General features: G+C 36.3%; 1 protein-coding gene and 1 long non-coding RNA gene across 2 annotated transcripts; one reads left to right on the top strand and one right to left on the bottom strand.

The window, feature by feature from the left end:
• Positions 1 to 255: 255 nt before the first annotated feature.
• LOC103879362 lies at positions 256 to 9,256 on the bottom strand. Its single transcript, XR_002518449.2, has 3 exons — positions 5,688 to 9,256; positions 2,057 to 2,125; positions 256 to 1,759 (listed from the first exon to the last, which is right to left on the bottom strand). It is a non-coding gene; the product is annotated as an uncharacterized LOC103879362 (long non-coding RNA).
• Positions 9,257 to 10,537: 1,281 nt separating this feature from the next.
• SLITRK1 (SLIT and NTRK like family member 1) lies at positions 10,538 to 20,429 on the top strand. The gene is made up of 2 exons (XM_003913981.5): positions 10,538 to 11,191; positions 11,658 to 20,429. Exon 2 carries the CDS (start codon positions 11,711 to 11,713, stop codon positions 13,799 to 13,801), a length of 2,091 nt encoding a protein of 696 aa, XP_003914030.1. The 5' UTR covers positions 10,538 to 11,191; positions 11,658 to 11,710; the 3' UTR covers positions 13,802 to 20,429.
• Positions 20,430 to 20,682: the final 253 nt, after the last annotated feature.

Here is a 20,682-nt window from a genome sequence, read left to right as displayed (position 1 = left end):
ACATATGTATACACGTGCCATGTTGGTTTGCTGCACCCATTAACTCGTCATTTACATTAGGTATCTCTCCTAATGCTATCCCTCCCCCCAGCCACCCCATGGCCGGCCCCGGTGTATGATGTTCCCCGCCCTGTGTTCAAATGTTCTCATTGTTCAATTCCCACCTATGAGTGAGAACATGTGGTGTTTGGTTTTCTGTCCTTGTGATAGCTCTCTCATAATGATGGTTTCCAGCTTCATCCATGTCCCTACAAAGGACATGAACTCATCCTTTTTTATGGCTGCATAGTATTCCACGGTGGTTTTATACTTAATTTTTAAATCATAGAGACAATATTTGCAATTTCTGGTAATGATGTTCTTCAATAACAATTATTTTTATGCAGGTTGTATGCTAATAAACAAGCAATTTAAGGTAGCAAAAGTCACAAATGTTACAAATAACCAATTTAACTAAACGCAGCTAGATTAAAATAATATGCGGTCAGTCTAATGATATGTAAAAATCTATGGCTATGTACAATAAGCCCAAAGTCCTTTTAGAAACCTACTGAAAAATAACACTTTGCTAAATTTGTTCTCTTCAAGTAAAACTATTATACCAAAAACTTTATGTAAGAAAACATTAAGTTACACTATGAGTTTTAGAATGCAAATGTAGTATCTGTTTTATACAATTACTTTTAACATAACTATTCAACTAGTAAACTTACTTTAAAGATGTTATGCATATTTTCACTATATTTGAAATTTATATGCTGATATATTTTCCATGCTAGTGAATGGATTTTTTTTTAGAGTGATAATTTCAAGCTATGCCATATTGGAAAACGGATTGAAGGGAGTAAAAAAAAAAATAGGGAGGCAGAGAATGTTACATAGACAATGACAAAGAATAGAAGTCATCCATTATTATATACAGAAGCTTATTTCTCAAAAATGAGTTACTATGTCAATTTTATTGAAAAAACAAATGAATCTAAAGAAGATTTAGTTACCTTAAAAAATCATTCTAGTAAGAAGCAAGTTGAAACAGAAAACCACATTTCAGAAAACACACACATATGTGCATTTACATATATGTATGTGTGCATACTTATATTGTGCAAATCAGCTACTAGATAAAAGCTGACATCCTAGGTTTCATTGTAGCTATGTTGAAGGGAAAGGCTTTGGGCAATGCAAAATATTCTAGGAAAAGTATACCTTACTGTGATTTAGTTATGAACTTCAGCTTGAAATAACTGGAAACTGAGTATGTGTTGTACTTTTAAGATAAACCCATGTACCAAGCTATATTTAAAAATAGAAATAAATGACTACGATAGAGATGATTGTCCAAGAAGAAACAGGAACCTAGCTAGCTAGTCTAGCTGCAGGGACACAGATACAGGCTGAATGGCATTAAACTTAAAACTGAACTTGACTTCTGGTCATGAATCTCAATGCCACCCTCAAAGTGATGCTCTGAGTTTTCAAATATGATTACAAAATTTAAATTTGTTTTCTCCTGTGTATTCACAATAATATTATAAAACTCTGAAACATCATGGTCTCAGATTTAGCCCTAGTTACCCACTTTGTGGTATGTCTTTAATAAGCTAGCATTTGAAAAAGGATTGACGGAATTTGCTGGGGACAGCGGCAATTTTTACATGAGAAGAGGTTCTAGTGGGTACATTAGTTATCAATACTTTCCTTCAGAGTGTCCCATGCAGAGTTTCCTCTTGAAATGTGATTTCAACCTCGAAGATAAACCCTGTGTTGAGAGAGATGTTGAATTACGAATTGTTCTCAGCACAATAATTCCCAACTCTAAAATTCAGTCTAAGATAAAACTTAATTTATGAAGTTTCCATTTATAAAAGGTTAGTTTGGGTCATCTTACATTCCAATGGGGAGGATAGAAAATAAATTCTCAGACTATGTAGAGCTTTTAACAATAGGTGTTACACATTTTTAAATAAAAAGTCATTGAATAATATGCTATTTGCACTACTTCGGGTTTTCATACATTCTTAAATCTCTTACAACTTTCTGTAAAACGAGTCCTTACCTTAATATATACATAAATCTGTCTGGATTTCCCCATTCTCTTTTCATTTCTTGGCTTCCAGCAGCTCTCCTTAAAATATGAATAAATTAATTACTTTTCTAATATTCGTTGAAGGTTATGAACACTTATTTCAACAACAACCACAAATAGAGGTAAAATATGCTGTGTTCTTTAATTCTTATCATAGACATAAATGCTGCCCAACTTATACTTACTTTGAGGCAAGAAATCTGTTAATTATATAGCTTCAAACATGAATGATTCATGTCCAAATATGTTCTAGAAACAGGCATGATCAGAATCTGAATTTACAATTTAGGTTTTTTAATCCTATTTTTAAATTACCTAGAATATACTAGCTAGTACACTATTTATATCATCTTCATTTACATGTTACAAAAGGGAGAGATGTCCTCACTGTTAGGTATACAATATAATTAATTTATTGTATGAATGTGGAAACTTTATAAAGAAAAATTTTGTGTTATCAATATTTACTACTACAACAACCAGCATGAACCAAAACTTTTCTGGGAAAACAGGCATGCAGGGTCACCCTAGTCACATTTTTAGTCAGCCAGATTTTCTGATTTATTCAATCAGAAAAGACATTTTGTAAAAGGAAACTAGATGGCTCAAAGAATCTCTGGAAAGACTGGAGAAAACTAAGTTGGGTAGATGGACAGGAAAAAAAAAATGGTACTCTAATCAGAATTGGCTGAAATTATGCCATAGCACCCATTTGCTGAGGATGGTGCTGCTAATGCTCAAACCTGTGGGAAACCAGAATGCAACATCGCCCCCCTCAGTCCTGGACCCTGAGAACAAGTATGCTGGAAACCATTGCCACTACTATGCTGGGAACTCCACCTTCCTACCATTGCTACTTCTAGTAGAGGTATCCTTCTATTCCTCTTCCCTGGTGTCACTAGTTCTCATTTCAAAATCCAGATATGTGAGTCCAGTTGGCCAAGCCAAGTCATGATTTGCTCTGGCCACCATGAGACCTGGAAAAATGACTAATATTTTCATCTTTTATAATAGTTTATATGGTTTAGCTTTAAACAAGACTTAAAAGGTGAGAAATTGATCAATATTAGGAATAAGATAATATTTCCCCATATGAAAAGTGTACATATGAAAAGTGTACATCAAAGTATGATTTCTTAAGTTTCATGCCAACGCCTATTGTATTTTCACTGTTCCAGGGAACTGCTCAAGTGTAATAATGCTTCCTCACAACCTAATGATTGCCGTAAGTGTAAGAACAGCTAATTTTTAACTAATTAGAAAATATGTAGTTTATACTTTAATAATATTTATTAGGCATACAATACAATTAATTCATTGCACGAATGTGGAAACTTTATAAACTAAAATTGTGTGTTATCAATATTTACTACTATAACAGCAAGCATAAACTAAAATTTTCTGAGAAAACAGGCATGCATGGTCACCCTACTCACATTATCCTTTGTCCTTGGACAATTCAAAATGTCCACAGGATTCCCCTTTTTTTATATTGTTATCAAAATTAATTACTAGTATACAGTGCTTTATAGAAATCTTTAAAAGTATGGTGTTGACCCTTTTTATTAGCCAATTAGACACATGTAACTTACATGATGTGATTTAACCGCCATTACTAAAAGGTATCCACCTCTGTTAAATGTATCTCTCTACCTAATCTGCAATAGTGCATGTGATTATATCTTTAGAGATTTACTCTGGTTTTGCATTTTACATTTTTTGCACACAGTAGGCATTATATGATATATTTGTATCTTGTCTGTATGTGTGTGCCTTTGTCCGTGTAATAGATAAATAAATAAATAAATGATTTTTAACATTATTCCTTTCCTGGAAACTGACAAAACAGTGTATGGATATAATACTTGCTTTTTTTTTTTTTTTTTTTTTTGACAGAGCAAAGGGTCTTGCTCTGTCACCCAGGCTGGAGTGCAGTAGCTCAATCTCAGCTCACTGCAACCTTTGCCTCCCGAGTTTGAGCGATTCTTCTGCCTCAGCCTCCTGAGCAGCTGGGACTACAGGTGTGCGCCTTACGCCCTGCTAAATTTTTAGTAGAGCCGGGGTTTCACCATATTGACCAGGCTGGTCTTGAACTCCTGACATCATGATCCACCTGCCTCAGACTCCCAAAGTGTTGGGATTACAGGCATAAGTTACCACTCCCGGCCCAGAACATGGGTATAATACGTTTTTCCATCATATGAAACCTCTCAAAGAAACACATCAAATTTTGGTTTGAAATAAGTCCCAAGAAAAATACAATAATAAATACAACAAGTATAATAATGTAACCAATGGGATAGAAAGAGAAATAAAGAGAGTAAAGTCTTTAATGGGAGAAAAATAAGATAATTTAGCCCCTTTGAGATTGTTCATGGCTCTGAAAGGATTAACAGAATAGCAAATAATATTTTTATTTTTATACATTTTATAAATCCAATCAGTAACCTAGACTTAACCTCATTGGGTCTTTAGATTAATGGTTTTTAATAATTTATATTCACAAGAGTTAATTTTATATTTACTTCCTTTTTCAAAAACAGGAATACATTCCTATCGTTAGCATCATCATAAATTATTGGTTGTTGACCAGGTGCATTGTACTGTAATAACTCTTTGGGATATACAAAATGTATATCTCATTTTCTAGATAAAAAATTATAAATATATGCATAATAATACATAATAAAATATATCAAGGGCTACCGAAATAATTCACAGATTGCATCACTTTCCCAAATCCCTGGTTTGTGAATATACCTTGCCTTTGAGCATTTTTACCCTTGTGATCTGTTCCACAAAGTTTATCACTATCTCACATACTGCCTTATTTCTGCTGGAGTGTACATCTTACCATCTTTTGTGCCTGGTACACTGCTGGGTGTTAGATATTAAAAGATAAAAAATCTTATCCCTCTCTTCAAGAATGTTATACTTTATCGAAAACTCAGTCTTTCAAATAACTTATTTTTTTGAAGAAAAAAAGGAATGCAAAATTTAATAGTTGTTCTGCTGAATACCTTAAGGTGAAATGCAGTGAAATGTATAGGTGGCTTTGTCTGGAAATGATCCACAGAAGTGATATTAAACAAAAACATGTCTTAAAAGTTGAAGAAAAATAACAAAGACAATGTACTCAATAAATAATCAGAAATTGAACTGCGTTTGCTCAAGTAAGTGGACAAGCATTGGCTTCACTTTAATGGTACGGAATGATTTGAAAATATGTTAGTGGGGTGTGGTGGCAAGCTTGTAGTCCCAATACTTTGGGAGGCTGAGGCGGACGAATCAGCTGAGGTCAGGAATTCAAGACCAGCCTGGCCAACGTGGTGAAAACCCGTCTCTACAACAATACAAAAATTATCCAGGCATGATGGTGGGTGTCTGTAATCCCAGCTACTTGGGAGGCTGAGGCAGGAGAATCGCTTGAACCCAGGAGGTGGAGGTTGCAGTGAGCTGAAATCATGCCTTTGCATGAATGAATAAATCCATTCCTGGATTAATGGATTCAGGGATTATCTCAGGAGTAGGACTAGTAGCTTAATAATAAGATGACTTGACTTGAGATAGCACATCAGTTCCCTGGACATGTGATACCTACATTGCCTCAGAAGTCTTCAGAGTTCCTGCCAGCAAGAAGGCCCTCACTAGATGCATCCTCTTTGACCATGAACTCCTCAGCCTTCATAACAGTAGAAAATAAATTTATTTTATTTATATATTACTCCGTTTTAGGTATTCTGTTATACACAACACAAAACAGATTAAGAATTCTAATTCCAGGAACCTATAATAAGAAAATAAATAATGATGTAAACATTGATTTAAGTTGGTTCTTTGCTGCATTATTTATGAGAGTAAAAATTCTAGAAAGAACTAAATATCCTATGGTAAAATTAGTCCTATGAATTATTTTGTGTCATACAAGGAATTAAGTCTCTAATAGTAGAACATGTTTAATAACATCAAAAATTTTCACAAATAAATGTTAAGTACAAAAAGCATGCTAAAAGTATATGTATATTTTTACAGCAGTAATCTCTGTGGATTTCAACTTTTTTTGTTGTTTTCTGTTTCCTAAAACCTTTGTAAGTAACATGTATTTCATTATCTTACAATATAATACATACTTTATTGGAAACACAGACTTTTTCTACTCTGTGTGATTATCTGCAAGGTCTTGTGAACATATAGAAAAGAGTAAAACAAGTGCTCAACAAATATATACTTAAGCATCAATTAATATAATAAACAATTGTGGAAATATGGATCCTTCTTATACTTGTAGTGTATGTAGTACAGTGTGATATATAGCTAAGAGTATTACCCTTATTGGGCAAAACTTTGGTTGCCTTATTCATGTTAAATAACAAAAATAATAATCAGAATTTCTGAATATATAAAATTATATTTTGATCAATATTCTTTCCGATAAGCCCAATATGAGATTTATTACAAAAATGAGACTATATGAGAAACTCAGTTTTACTCCAAATAGCCAAACCTATGGCCCAGAGTAATAAAAAACATAAAGTGATGTGAACGCAGGACAGTGATACTTTAAGCCACAAAAGAAAACGGTGTGTGCATTTTGACGTGTTTTACTGAGATTGCTATTTCTTTGATGAGAAATAAAAGTTGCTAAGTTATAAAAAGTGATATACTATTAAAGAAATATTGTAAAAATATTGTATTAACTTCACCTTCAGTAATTGTGTAATATTTTCATTATCTTAGCACCCAATTCCTAGAATGTTACAATCTACAAAAATAAAATATGAAAATATGTGTGAGAATCTTACATTCTAAGCATATTTGTTTATAGGTACAATTGATTTCTAACCCTCTTGTAGTTTACAATTATTATCTCAAGATGAAAAAATTCACAATGACCCTTTTATCTTATGACAGTAGTAGATTAAACTCAGGACCAATGAATTCTCTCCCCCAGTGGTTATACTGTTTATTACTGGTTTCAAATCATAGCAAATATTAAATATGGTAACAATTATCCTGAGTTCAAATGTGAAAAGTCTAAGGAAAGCAAGAGACACTAGGTCTGTTGTAAAATCATTTTTAAAATGTTTTGGATTCAGAAAAAAAGAATGTGAAGGGATCAAAAAAATCAGAAACTATAATATATACTAGTATATGTTAAATATACTAGTAAGGAAACTGATCCACAGAAAGCTTAACCAGAGTCATAAATGGCATTGTATTATATATTAAGAACAAAGAGAGACTTAGTAGAGTGAAAGCTTAGCTCAGGAGTCTGTAGCTTTGTTACCATAACAAAATCAACTGATGTTTTTTAATCTTGGTAAATTACTCAGTGTTACTCAGCCTCAGTTTCCACATCCATAAAATAGGATCAATTTGACTATTAACCAACCAGTTATCTATAGTTCTCTGCAATAAAAAGTGTTGTGGATGAGGGAAGAGTAAAGATAGACTTCCTATATGTAATTTTGTATTTGTTAAAAAAGTATCACTTTTACAGTTAAAAATTAGAACAGTAATTTTTAAAGTTATTGTGAAGATTAAATAAACTGAACAAAAAATGTTTGTTATAAATTCTACTTTTTCATTTTAAAAATGTAGTACATATGTGGAAATATCTATAAATTTGATGCCATTTGGGAAAAAATGGATAATTAACTGACAAATTTCTTCTTAATCTGAAAAAATTCTTTATTGAACAATCAACATGCAACTTTTCTTGTTTGCGAGGAGAACTTGTTTGATGAAGAATAGAAATGTGTGAACATTTAATGACACAATTGAAATCTTTCTGGCCACAGCCAGGAAATTAAACTATAGCCCTGAACAAATATTATCAATCATCATCATCATCTGGAATATCCTTTATCTCCAGCTACTGAGATTATCTGTTGAGAGGCAAGGCAACTGAAGGAGTTCACTTGAGCTCAAATAGATACTGTGGAACCCTTTTAAGAAGAATTCATGCCTAAGAAATATTCCCCTAAGGTATTAGAAATGTTTAGATCACATATAAATCCCTTATATTTTTATTCTCCACCAATACATTTATTGTTTAACTTGAATAGTTAGGCTTTGAAGTTGTAGACATGGTTTTCTAGACTGTTTTATGTCTCTAAAATGTATTTATTATGAAAATACTTTAAAATTATGATAGCTACTATAGAGGGTGCATTTCAATAGACTTGCATGTGTACCTCTATATTTTGCTTGCAAGTTTGTATTGGAGATCTTCATATAGGAGGTATAATCTCAATCTTTTCTTCTCAGGCTTAGTTGCTCATCTGGGAACTACCACACTTTTTTCTTAGAGTGCAGAGATAAGAAATTATTTGAAGAGGATATAATTTTTAAAATGTTGTAAGGTACGAAGAGAATATAATTTAAAATATGTTGTAAGGTACCTGAATAGGAGAATCCTAATTGTAAATTTTCTATTGTGATTGGTGTGGTAAGAGGAAAGAAGAAATAAGGGATTAGAGAAAGAGAGAGTTTAAAGGGTGAAGAGGAGAATGAAATCTGAATACAAACTGTAGGTTATCTAAATTCATTTAAACCAACTTAAATATGTTTTTGGAGTCTCTTCACATAAAGATAATATTCTGCAAGTTGAAAAAAGCAGGTAACCTTTTAAGCTTAAAAATGTGGATTTTAGATGATTGTTCTTTCTAAACAGCCAGCATTTTTCTCTTTTCCTTGAATCTTGCCTATCCCTATCAATCACCAACACCATAAGGCTGGTTTCCTTTATCAGAGTGGTTTCTTGGGCCAAGATATTTTAGACCTGAGTCCTATTTAAGAAGAGACAGAAAAATTATTTCCTTCAGTTGAACTGCTTCACATCTGCAGTTCTCAACTGCATAGCATTTCTTTAGCATAATGGTTTCAGATTGATTAAGGTCTTTTTTTTCACTCTCTATATGTGGTAATGGGTCAAATTAAATGAGAACAGAGTTATTTCAGAAGTGTATCATGATGTCTAAAAAAGATCTCTCTAGTGTACACACATGCACACACACACAAACACACTCATGCATGCACATACACACACACACTGAGATGTCTTCATCCCCACCTCCCTTCACTGAATTTCACCAGAGGAATATAACAAAAATATTTTGTCATATGAAAACATTATGTATAGATATTTTCCCCACCCACCTAGAAATTAGCTTCTGACCCAGAAAAAAAAAAAAAAAAATCTTGTAAGTAAACATCTTTAAGACCTTCCATAGCGTTGGGAATTTTCCCAACCCCGATCCTTTCCCCCAAATTTTTACTCCCCATCTTTCTCAAAATACACACTTCGTAGAACATTTGCTCTTTTGCACAAATTATTAACAGGCTTGTAGCAGCTGTCCAACTTGCAAAAGACCTAATTAAAAAGGCAAGTGGTGTAAACATATCCTCTCTGCATAGAGTGAAGAAAGGGCCAAACAGTAACTCTATTTAAAAGACATAAAAATTTCAAATCTTAGAATTATCTATAAATATTTTGGGATGTATTGATGGAAAAGGTGTCGACTCTGAAAGGAAAAGTCAGCAAAACAGGCTTCACGGAAGCAGCACGTTCACGTTTCCTTGCCTCCTGGAAGGTGATATTACTGGATTTTTATAAGCTCTGAGTTTGGAATCTGGTGTTTCCTTCACTGGAAAAAGCCTGAGCTTCGTGTTTCCCCAGCATCAGTGACCCAACAAGCATCTGCGCGAGGAGGAGCTGCCGGCTACCTGCAGATAGCGTTCGCGCTGAGCTTTAGAGTCCAGAGATTTCTATCTCCTCCTCTCAAAATGCAACTGGTTATTTACTTGTAAATATTTAAATTAGTTCAAACTGATGTGGAAACTTTGTCAATGGGGTGTGTGTGTGTGCGTGCGTGTAGTGTGCGCGCCCCTGCCTGCCAGTGGATTTTTAACAGCACTCACAAATCATCTTGGGATTTTGCCCTGCCCCCTCCCTTCTTTTCCGGTTCTCAGTTAAAGCTTTCGGGACTGGAATCAAGGACTTAAGCGTGCATTGTGTTTCACCCTCCAGAGTTAAATAACATTCAAGAAATATCATCAAAGAGCCTAACTCTCAATGATCAACTTGACTAAATTTCTGCAAGTTTTAAAAAGTATATGCCTAATTTATATACCTTGCAACAAAAAATTCATACTCAATTAGATATTATGTAACATATATGTTCCGAAAGCCACTTTCAACATACCAAAAAAAAAAATGTTTCAAAGACATCAAATAGCATAAAACACTGTGCCGCAGAGAAGGAAGAAATGCATTTAAAGCACCGATGAAAATGGCGTGCAGTATAATTACCTCAAATTGCTGTTCGCTTGACACCCTGACACTAATTTTATTCAAGCCATTGGGAAATAAATGTTTTAAAAGCACTCCTTTCCGAATGGTGGAGCTGGTGGGGGCTGTGAGCTCGTTAAGGAAAGGAAAGGGTAAAGTTTCCAGCACGCAAAAAGAATCAAATAATCCATTTAAAATAAGCGTCTATGTAGATCGTCAGCCTTTTATGCCCACATTTTTAACGCTTGCCCTGTACGTGGATTGATTTTTTTTTCTTTCAGCATTCCTTAGCCAGATGGATTTTTGCTACTGCAGATCAGCAGAGGGTGTCAGATCTTTCAGAGTGCACCAGGCTGGAACGAGCAGAGCTTCTTAGCAACTCTCTTCTCCGCCCCCCTCCCCTCATTCTCGCGCTCTCTTCCTCCCTCAGACAACTCGCCCCCCGCCCTCCGCCCCCCTCCACGTAATTCCGAAAGAGCAGAAGAAAGAGAAGGAGAACAGGAAAAGAAGAGCTAGTAAGCTAGAGCGAGAGCACAGAAAAAAAAAGAAAAAAAGAAAAAAAAAAGCCTTAAGAGGACCGAAGGGGAGGAAAGGAAAAGGATGGACAACCACAAAACGCAGCGATTGCGGAAATTTTCCAGCGCCATTGGCTGGGCAGCGTGAGTCCTTCGGTCGGGCGTGATTTCAGCACCGGGGGGACTGGACAGCACCTCGGGGGGACTTCTGGTCAACCCGCAACCACAGCAAGAACTCCACCAGCAGCCTCAACAACAGAAGCCGCGGAAAACCCTGCTTTGTATCAGAGAGGCAAGGTCAGTCCGACGCACAGCCATGCACAGGCAGTGCGCCTGTACTACGCTGCAAACCCTCTGCTTGTTTCTCTAACATGCACTTGCTTCTAATTACTAGCATTGTTTCATTTCTGATCAGTGAGGATCAGTAGATGAGATTCTGTAAGGGTGTACTTTTAATTTATATGTATATATTTAACTTCTTTTGCTGTTATTTTTAAAGGGTTGTGGGGGAGTGGGGTTTTTTTCCTACTTTTTTTTTTTTTTTTTTTTTTTTTTTTTTTTTTTTTTTTTTTTTTTGCTTGCCTTGCACTACGTGCCTGGATAGTTTGTGGATATAATTATTGACTGGCGTCTGGGCTATTGCAGTGCGGGGGGGTTAGGGAGGAAGGAATCCACCCCCACCCCCCCAAACCCTTTTCTTCTCCTTTCCTGGGTTCGGACATTGGAGCACTAAATGAACTTGAATTGTGTCTGTGGCGAGCAGGATGGTCGCTGTTACTTTGTGATGAGATCGGGGATGAATTGCTCGCTTTAAAAATGCTGCTTTGGATTCTGTTGCTGGAGACGTCTCTTTGTTTTGCCGCTGGAAACGTTACAGGGGACGTTTGCAAAGAGAAGATCTGTTCCTGCAATGAGATAGAAGGGGACCTACACGTAGACTGTGAAAAAAAAGGCTTCACAAGTCTGCAGCGTTTCACTGCCCCGACTTCCCAGTTTTACCATTTATTTCTGCATGGCAATTCCCTCACTCGACTTTTCCCTAATGAGTTCGCTAACTTTTATAATGCGGTTAGTTTGCACATGGAAAACAATGGCTTGCATGAAATCGTTCCGGGGGCTTTTCTGGGGCTGCAGCTGGTGAAAAGGCTGCACATCAACAACAACAAGATCAAGTCTTTTCGAAAGCAGACTTTTCTGGGGCTGGATGATCTGGAATATCTCCAGGCTGATTTTAATTTATTACGAGATATAGACCCGGGGGCCTTCCAGGACTTGAACAAGCTGGAGGTGCTCATTTTAAATGACAATCTCATCAGCACCCTACCTGCCAATGTGTTCCAGTATGTGCCCATCACTCATCTCGACCTCCGGGGTAACAGGCTGAAAACGCTGCCCTATGAGGAGGTCTTGGAGCAAATCCCTGGTATTGCGGAGATCCTCCTAGAGGATAACCCTTGGGACTGCACCTGTGATCTGCTCTCCCTGAAAGAATGGCTGGAAAACATTCCCAAGAATGCCCTGATCGGCCGAGTGGTCTGCGAAGCCCCCACCAGACTGCAGGGTAAAGACCTCAATGAAACCACCGAACAGGACTTGTGTCCTTTGAAAAACCGAGTGGATTCTAGTCTCCCGGCACCCCCTGCCCAAGAAGAGACCTTTGCTCCTGGCCCCCTGCCAACCCCTTTCAAGACAAATGGGCAAGAAGATCATGCCACCCCAGGGTCTGCTCCAAACGGAGGTACAAAGATCCCAGGCAACTGGCAGATCAAAATCAGACCGACAGCAGCGATAGCGACGGGTAGCGCCAGAAACAAACCCTTAGCTAACAGTTTGCCCTGCCCTGGGGGCTGCAGCTGCGACCACATCCCAGGGTCGGGTTTAAAGATGAACTGCAACAACCGGAACGTGAGCAGCTTGGCTGATTTGAAGCCCAAGCTCTCTAACGTGCAGGAGCTTTTCCTACGAGATAACAAGATCCACAGCATCCGAAAATCGCACTTTGTGGATTACAAGAACCTCATTCTGTTGGATCTGGGCAACAATAACATCGCTACTGTAGAGAACAACACTTTCAAGAACCTTTTGGACCTCAGGTGGCTATATATGGATAGCAATTACCTGGACACGCTGTCCCGGGAGAAATTCGCGGGGCTGCAAAACCTGGAGTACCTGAACGTGGAGTACAACGCGATCCAGCTCATCTTCCCGGGCACTTTCAATGCCATGCCCAAACTGAGGATCCTCATTCTCAACAACAACCTGCTGAGGTCCCTGCCTGTGGACGTGTTCGCTGGGGTCTCGCTCTCTAAACTCAGCCTGCACAACAATTACTTCATGTACCTCCCTGTGGCAGGGGTGCTGGACCAGTTAACCTCCATCATCCAGATAGACCTGCACGGAAACCCCTGGGAGTGCTCCTGCACCATTGTGCCTTTCAAGCAATGGGCAGAACGCTTGGGTTCCGAAGTGCTGATGAGCGACCTCAAGTGTGAGACGCCGGTGAACTTCTTTAGAAAGGATTTCATGCTCCTCTCCAATGACGAGATCTGCCCCCAGCTGTACGCTAGGATCTCGCCCACGTTAACTTCGCACAGTAAAAACAGCACTGGGTTGGCGGAGACCGGGACACACTCCAACTCCTACCTAGACACCAGCAGGGTGTCCATCTCGGTGTTGGTCCCGGGACTGCTGCTGGTGTTTGTCACCTCCGCCTTCACCGTGGTGGGCATGCTCGTGTTTATCCTGAGGAACCGAAAGCGGTCCAAGAGACGAGATGCCAACTCCTCCGCGTCCGAGATTAATTCCCTACAGACAGTCTGTGACTCTTCCTACTGGCACAATGGGCCTTACAACGCAGATGGGGCCCACAGAGTGTATGACTGTGGCTCTCACTCGCTCTCAGACTAAGACCCCAACCCCGATAGGGGAGGGCAGAGGGAAGGCGATACGTCCTCCCCCGCCGCAGGCACCCCCCAGGGGGCTGGAGGGGCGTATACCCAAATCCATCAGCCTGAATGGGCATAAGTAGATAAATAACTGTGAGTTCGCACAACCGAAAGGGGCTGACCCCTTACTTAGCTCCCTCCTGGAAACAAAGAGCAGACTGTGGCGAGCTGGGAGAGCGCAGCCAGCTCGCTCTTTGCTGAGAGCCCCTTTTGACAGAAAGCCCAGCACGACCCTGCTGGAAGAACTGACAGTGCCCTCGCCCTCGGCCCCAGGGCCTGTGGGGTTGGATGCCGCGGTTCTATACATATATACATATATCTACATCTATATAGAGAGATAGATATCTATTTTTCCCCTGTGGATTAGCCCCGTGATGGCTCCCTGTTGGCTACGCAGGGATGGGCAGTTGCACGAAGGCATGAATGTATTGTAAATAAGTAACTCTGACTTCTGACAAAAATCAAAAAGTGCTGCATGGCTCGCATGGAATCCACGCGCTCCAGGGACTCTGCCCGCCCCCGCGACTGGAGACGGCATCTCCTTCACAGCACCCACCCTCTTACCTGATAAGTTCCATCGTATCAAACTTTCTATAAACAAAATACAGTATAATCAGAAAGTGCCATTTCGCCATTATTTGTGATCGGTAGGCAGTTCAGAGCATACGTTAACTGTGAAAAAAAAAAATGTAAAGGTTTTATTTAAGACATTTGCATGGCTAGTCATCAGTCCATTTTATGAGTTAACAATGTATTTTGTTGAGGGAAGTTTTTAGGGGTTGTTTTGGGTTCTTTTATTTTGATGGTGATGTTTTATTTTATTTTATTTTTTTCAGGGGGACTTTTTTAATACATATCCAATAATGCCTTCCATCTGAATGTAAAATAAGTACCCATGATTTCTATTATAGTATCAGTGTAATTATTTAAAAAATGATTTTGAGGCAGTTAAGCATGACCAATTAATGTCACTCTAGTGCTTAGGCTGCGATCCTATGGTAGCAATTCTGTGCTGGTATAAATCTTACTTATAAAGTAGGAAAAAAGAACCGAGGAAGCACGTGAAACTTACTAATTCTATTCGAGGATTTTATAATGGCATATTTTTTCAGTATTAAAGTGAAAATGTTTTCAACTCTGGGTCCTTACCTTTTTCCAGCTTCATATTTGCAAGTGGTAAATTGGATTTGCGGTGGAAGAGACAGGGGAGGGAAACGGTTGGGGGTAGATCCCTTCCTGAGCTCCGTTAAGGCTCTTTCTCTAATCGCCTTACTTAGCTTTTTACCCTTTAAGTAGCTCCTCTTCCCTCGCCCCCACCCTCCACCCCACCCCCACCTTCGCTCAGACTTTACCGGCTTTCCCCAGTCCATAAAGCTCTTGCCCCAACATACACCCCTTCGTTTTGTCCCCTCTCCAAATGCAGCAGTGAATCCCTTTATTAATACTGGAAATCCCTCACTGCTGCTTTTGTTGGTGCTGCCCACACTGCAGATATTAAGGATGTTAGGAGAGATTTGATTTAATTGACTCTGCCTAGATCGGTCTCATTAAACAGAGTGGAGATTTCATTGGTCAGCACTCCTCAATGAAAGACAGACCTAATGACTGGCATTTGAGATGCTGCTGGCATTTTGAATTCAACATCTGCTGAAAACGGTAAAACTAATTAGTGCCCACCCACCCTCCCCGCCCCAGCAACTGCATATTGAAATTTGTTAAAGCACTCATCTTTATGGAAATTAATCATTATCCTAAAGAAGTGTTTCTCTCCCATCATCCGGATTTCTGGTTGTGGCCCAGCAATTAACAAAAACAGCATTCAACTGTTCGAATTTTTTGAACCAATGTAACTCTGGCCTCAATCATATTCCTCTGGGATTTCTAAACAACAGTTAAGCTACAAAAAGCAAAGAAAATCACACATATTGATGGAGTCTGCATTCCACCACATATCCACCCTTGAGAAGTATGTCAAGAGACTGCAGACTATAGATTTTTTAAAAATATAGGATTATAAATCAGCTACTGAAAGACCCCAGAGCAGTTGTAAGTAGATCTGCCATCTAGAACTCATATTCTAAAGGGAAGTGATTTCCCAGAACAGTAATGTTCTGGAATATGTATTATTTATTTTAACACTTTTTTAATAAAATCTTTATTATAAACCATGACTATTCCTAAGGACATTCATCATTTTCTCTCTTGATTCTTTTGTTTGTGGACTGCATTTCATGACAGTAAACCTGCAACCTACTCCCCTCTGACAGATATTATGGCTTGTTTTCTATTTATTAATTTCTCACAGGATGGCTTTATTCTTTTTACAGAAAGTACAACGGGGTTCTCGGTAAGCAATCAACAGATTTACCTGTGATGGAAAAATTAGGGGAGAAGAGGCATACATTCGACAATGTTATGACCTTTAGAAAGAAAAGAAAAAATGACAGGTGTAGAAACAATATCTTTGGTGGAAGGTGACATTTAATGACAGATATCTAGTGAGGTATATTAGTAATTTTGAAACTGATACATGACTAATCTAGGTCAGGAAACTAGAATTTCTCATAGAAGGTGTGCACAGAGGCAAGAACTTTTCTTCATTTTCATTGAAAATAGATTACAATATAGAAACCAAGGTTAAAGGGTAAAAGTATTTTTAAATAGTAGCTTCCATGGTTTTGGAGTATTCATTGTGCGCCATGCATGTGCTCAGCGATTTATGTAATTATTTAATCTCCACAACCACAGGGCAGTTTAGTAAGATACTATTTCCATTATACAGATGAGAAAATTGAGGCTTAAGAAAAGTCAGCAGTAACTCTGGTCATACATGGTAAATAGCGGAGTGGAATTTAAATTCAATTTTCCTTGTACTCAAAGACCTTATATTTTGAGTGAGTAATCATATACATTTACCTGATCAAGTTCTTAAGGCAATCTTAAAAAAAATAAGCATTTATGAAAATACTGTATAACTAATTATGGACTTAGTTTGTATGTTCATACCCAAATATGTATTGGTGGCCCTTTATATTTCCGGTATTTCTTGCAGCAACAGAAATTTGCCCTTCATTCAGTGGCGATAACTTCAGTGTGTTCTCCAAGAGTAGTATATAAGAAGACATAGCACATAAGAGAAAAGATGAGTCTGCTAAATGAGTTCAAAATTACAGATATTCAGATGATTGAAACTAAATCATCTATATATTGACTCTAAGAATATTTTAATAAATAATATAATGTTAAAAATCTATGTACAGAAGATATCCAATAATTTCATGTATAAGAACATTTTTTATTTAATCTGGCAGGGTTTTATTCATTTTGATAAAATATCTCTGTAACAATTATGTAATTAATATACATCAGTTTTATACACGTATATGTTAGTTTATAGGATACATAATGCATTTGGTCACACCATGTAACTTTCATTTTAAAATACTTAGTATCTTCTCTTTGTTTTGTCTTTGCATCAAATGCTCATGTAACTATAGTTATCATGTGCATTAGTTGAGATATCTTGTTTCTAGTTAAATCATTCTTTAGTTCATTAAAGTAAAAGAGATTTTAGTTGTGCCCAATGTAAAAGGAGAAAAGAAGGATCTTGTTTAGTTACATTACCTTAGAGAAATTAGTAGCTTCTGTGGCTGCTGCTATAACTAAGAATATGCTAGAATTTAAGTTGTTGCCATAGAAATTTATTGTTTAACCATTTTTACATGCTTACCCAAGAGGAGACTGAAATAGCTAATATAACATTAACATAACAAGATTCTTTGTCTTAACAGTATTTATATCATATGTATTTAGAATTGTCGGAAATTTTGATAAGTGTTAAAGTTATATTGGTGATTATAAAGACAGTTTGTTAATTTAGCTTTTTCATATTTCTAATGTTATTTAGTAGGTAGAAAGAGGTAGATGAATTTGCAAGGGTGGACAAGGAAGTTCTGTTTATAATGTGTTAGTGTAATATTGAAAATAGTGGTTTCTAATTCAGCAGTCCTGCTAACTAATTTATAAATCTTATTTTTATTTGTATGCTTATTTAAAGAAAAATGGAAATATAAAATGTGCTAAATATTTAATTTTAGCATGTATTACCTTTTGATTCATTTTCTCTATTATTGAAATCTAGTCATTTAATCTAAGAGATGAACTCTGCGTGATATCAACAGATATAGCACATGCATACTCAAGATTTTTAAGTTATATGATTTGCTTTGACATGGCCCTGAACTATAAAGAGGGCTAAATTAAATACCTTTCTTATAATCCCCTGTCATTTTCTTTTATCTGTAGTGTTACTAAGATATTATTATAACATGAAGACGTACAAGATTTTCTTCTTGGCACTGAAAAGAAATGCTACTAAGTGGTTTCACGAAGTCATCTATTAATAACAAATTTTGAAACGTGAGCTAAATTTGTTGTGACCTATTACAATTTGTTATAACCTACCAAATTTCGATCAGATTTCAGAAAAAAATTGAATAGTTAAGGTAATAACAAATTAAGTGTTTAAAAACTACAGTTTTAAAATGAAATAAACCACTGAAGATATTGTCTTTGATGATCAAGCCCAGTATAACCCTTTCCCTCAACTGACTAGCAATTTAACTTTATTGGCTTAGACCTCAATAGGCAATTAATTACTCTTTTTCCACTTACCTGCTAAATATATATTATGTTACACTTGAAATATAATTATATTTTATACTTGAACTTCACACAAAGGTTATTGGAGAATTACCTAATAGTTTGAAGACTTTTGAATGTGTTAGACATAAATATTCAATTGGCAACATTAATTGGGCACTTGCCACATAAAAAATATTATAGAAGCTCTCTTGGGAAAATAAAATAAGGCAATTCAAACCTCAAGTAGTTTATGCCCTACAAAGGTGAGATATATACATCATTGGAATTATAGAACAGCGCATAACTGGCAGTGTTTAAAGAATGCCGCTAGAACATTTTGTGTTTCTTTCAAGTAAATTAGGTTTTAAATCATTTGAAATATGTAATCATTACATCAGCTTTATTAGTTAGTATAAATAGATGAAAACCTTAAAACAATGTTTTAAATGATGGAAGTAATTTAATTACTTTACTAGTCTTATTTTCATTTCTTTTTCTGTGAAATGGGAATAATTCCTGTTATTTTATGACTTCATGAAGAGTTTTCTAACAAGCATTCTAAAAAGAAATAAACCAGTTTTTATCAGGACAAGTGAATGACTGACAATTTTTCAATTTACTTATCTGGGAAATCAAACATGACATTAGAAAATTCAATAAAATTTTTTCTATTATAAGAAGATTAGAAATAGTCTCTGGGCACTTAGGTTTGATTTTTGTTGTTTATATATGTGTAATAGATTTTGATTATAGAAGCTTTAATATAATATTGTATACAATTTTACAATTTTACTGTAAAGCTAATAATCCTCTTGCTATTTTTTTGTTTAGTAAAACTTAATATTCAATTACTTAGTAGTAATGTCCAGATGCACAAGTCCAAAGGTTTAACAAGCAGGAAGGAATAAGCTAAGCCATGCATTTACTGACTTATATGTCTTTTTCTCTTTGCTTCCAACTCCATTTCTTGGCAGAAGCATACAGGAAGGAAACATGCTCAGCTGTAGCATATCGATAGAAAAAGTCAATGTATAGTGAAAAATGAAAGTGCTTCAAATATAGATGATAAATGGCCACTCCACAGCATTATCAAAGAAGCAGTCTTTGCTTCCCAGGAAAGGAGGATAAGTGGAAAAGGGTCACTAGCCCCATAAACAATAATGGCTGTTACCAGATTCTGTGACATTGATTGTGCACTTTTCCATTTTAAATCAATATCTTGTTTAACATTTCCAAGCTGCACATGAAAGAAAAAAAGAAATGCACATCATTATGATAGTAATAGGATTTGGATAATATTCTCTGCTTATATAGAATTTACTGCCTCTTCCATAAAATAATAAGATTACAAAGTAGCTAAGGAATTTAATACTATGCATTGCCTCTATACTGTAGTAGAATCCATACATTTTAGTGCAGGTCTTATTATTTATTAAAAAACCTGTCATACCTGTGATATAATTAAAGTAATTCTACATGACTAAATTATTATATCTGAAATATTTTGTTCTGTTAAATATGAAATGGTATCATACAATAATTATGTTCTAATTGATGTCCAATTAGATGAATTTTGTAGTGAATCTGATTCAGTTGTGAATCCAGTTAACTTCATTAGTCATATTTACCATCAGTGTGTTTTTTGGTAGCTTATACAGTAAATTGTTGGATATGGCTTTGTCATAACTAAGTTGATATTAACGTTAGTGAACGTCTCAATGTTTTTAAATCATGGATGTCAACTGGCTTAACTAATTATCAGACAAATCTAAAGAGATTGAAATGACTAAATTACTTAAGTAGATAATTTAATGCTGTTAATCCCTCTGTTTCCTGAATGACTAAATGTTTTCCTATATCTCAGCACATGCTTTAATGAGAGAGAGAACCCTCAATTTTTTTTCTTGATCAGAAAATGTTACTTTAAAAATTTTCAGCAAAACTTTGATTGGATGACATTTGTATTTTTCACAATACCAGTCAGCTCTCCAACAATCAGATTTCATGATACAGATGGCATTTGGAATAATTAGACATTAATACATAAAAAGTAGAGTATTCCAGGAGGGTATTTTATTTTGCGCTGTAATATTATGAGGACCACAACTTGAAGCCAAGAAACTAACAGCTGGAAATAGCAGTAATCTCCAAGAATTGAATTACATGGAATGTCATGTTACTATTTTAACTCAAAATTTA

This window comes from Papio anubis, chromosome 15 (genome assembly GCF_008728515.1).
Source record: "Papio anubis isolate 15944 chromosome 15, Panubis1.0, whole genome shotgun sequence".
Classification (NCBI taxonomy): Eukaryota; Metazoa; Chordata; class Mammalia; order Primates; family Cercopithecidae; genus Papio; species Papio anubis.
Note: the sequence above shows the minus strand (reverse complement) of the source record. Positions and strands in the feature narration are given on the sequence as shown.

Excerpts from the sequence above, each read along its gene's own strand:
- SLITRK1 (XM_003913981.5), top strand. The coding sequence starts at position 11,711 with ATGCTGCTTTGGATTCTGTTGCTGGAGACGTCTCTTTGTTTTGCCGCT.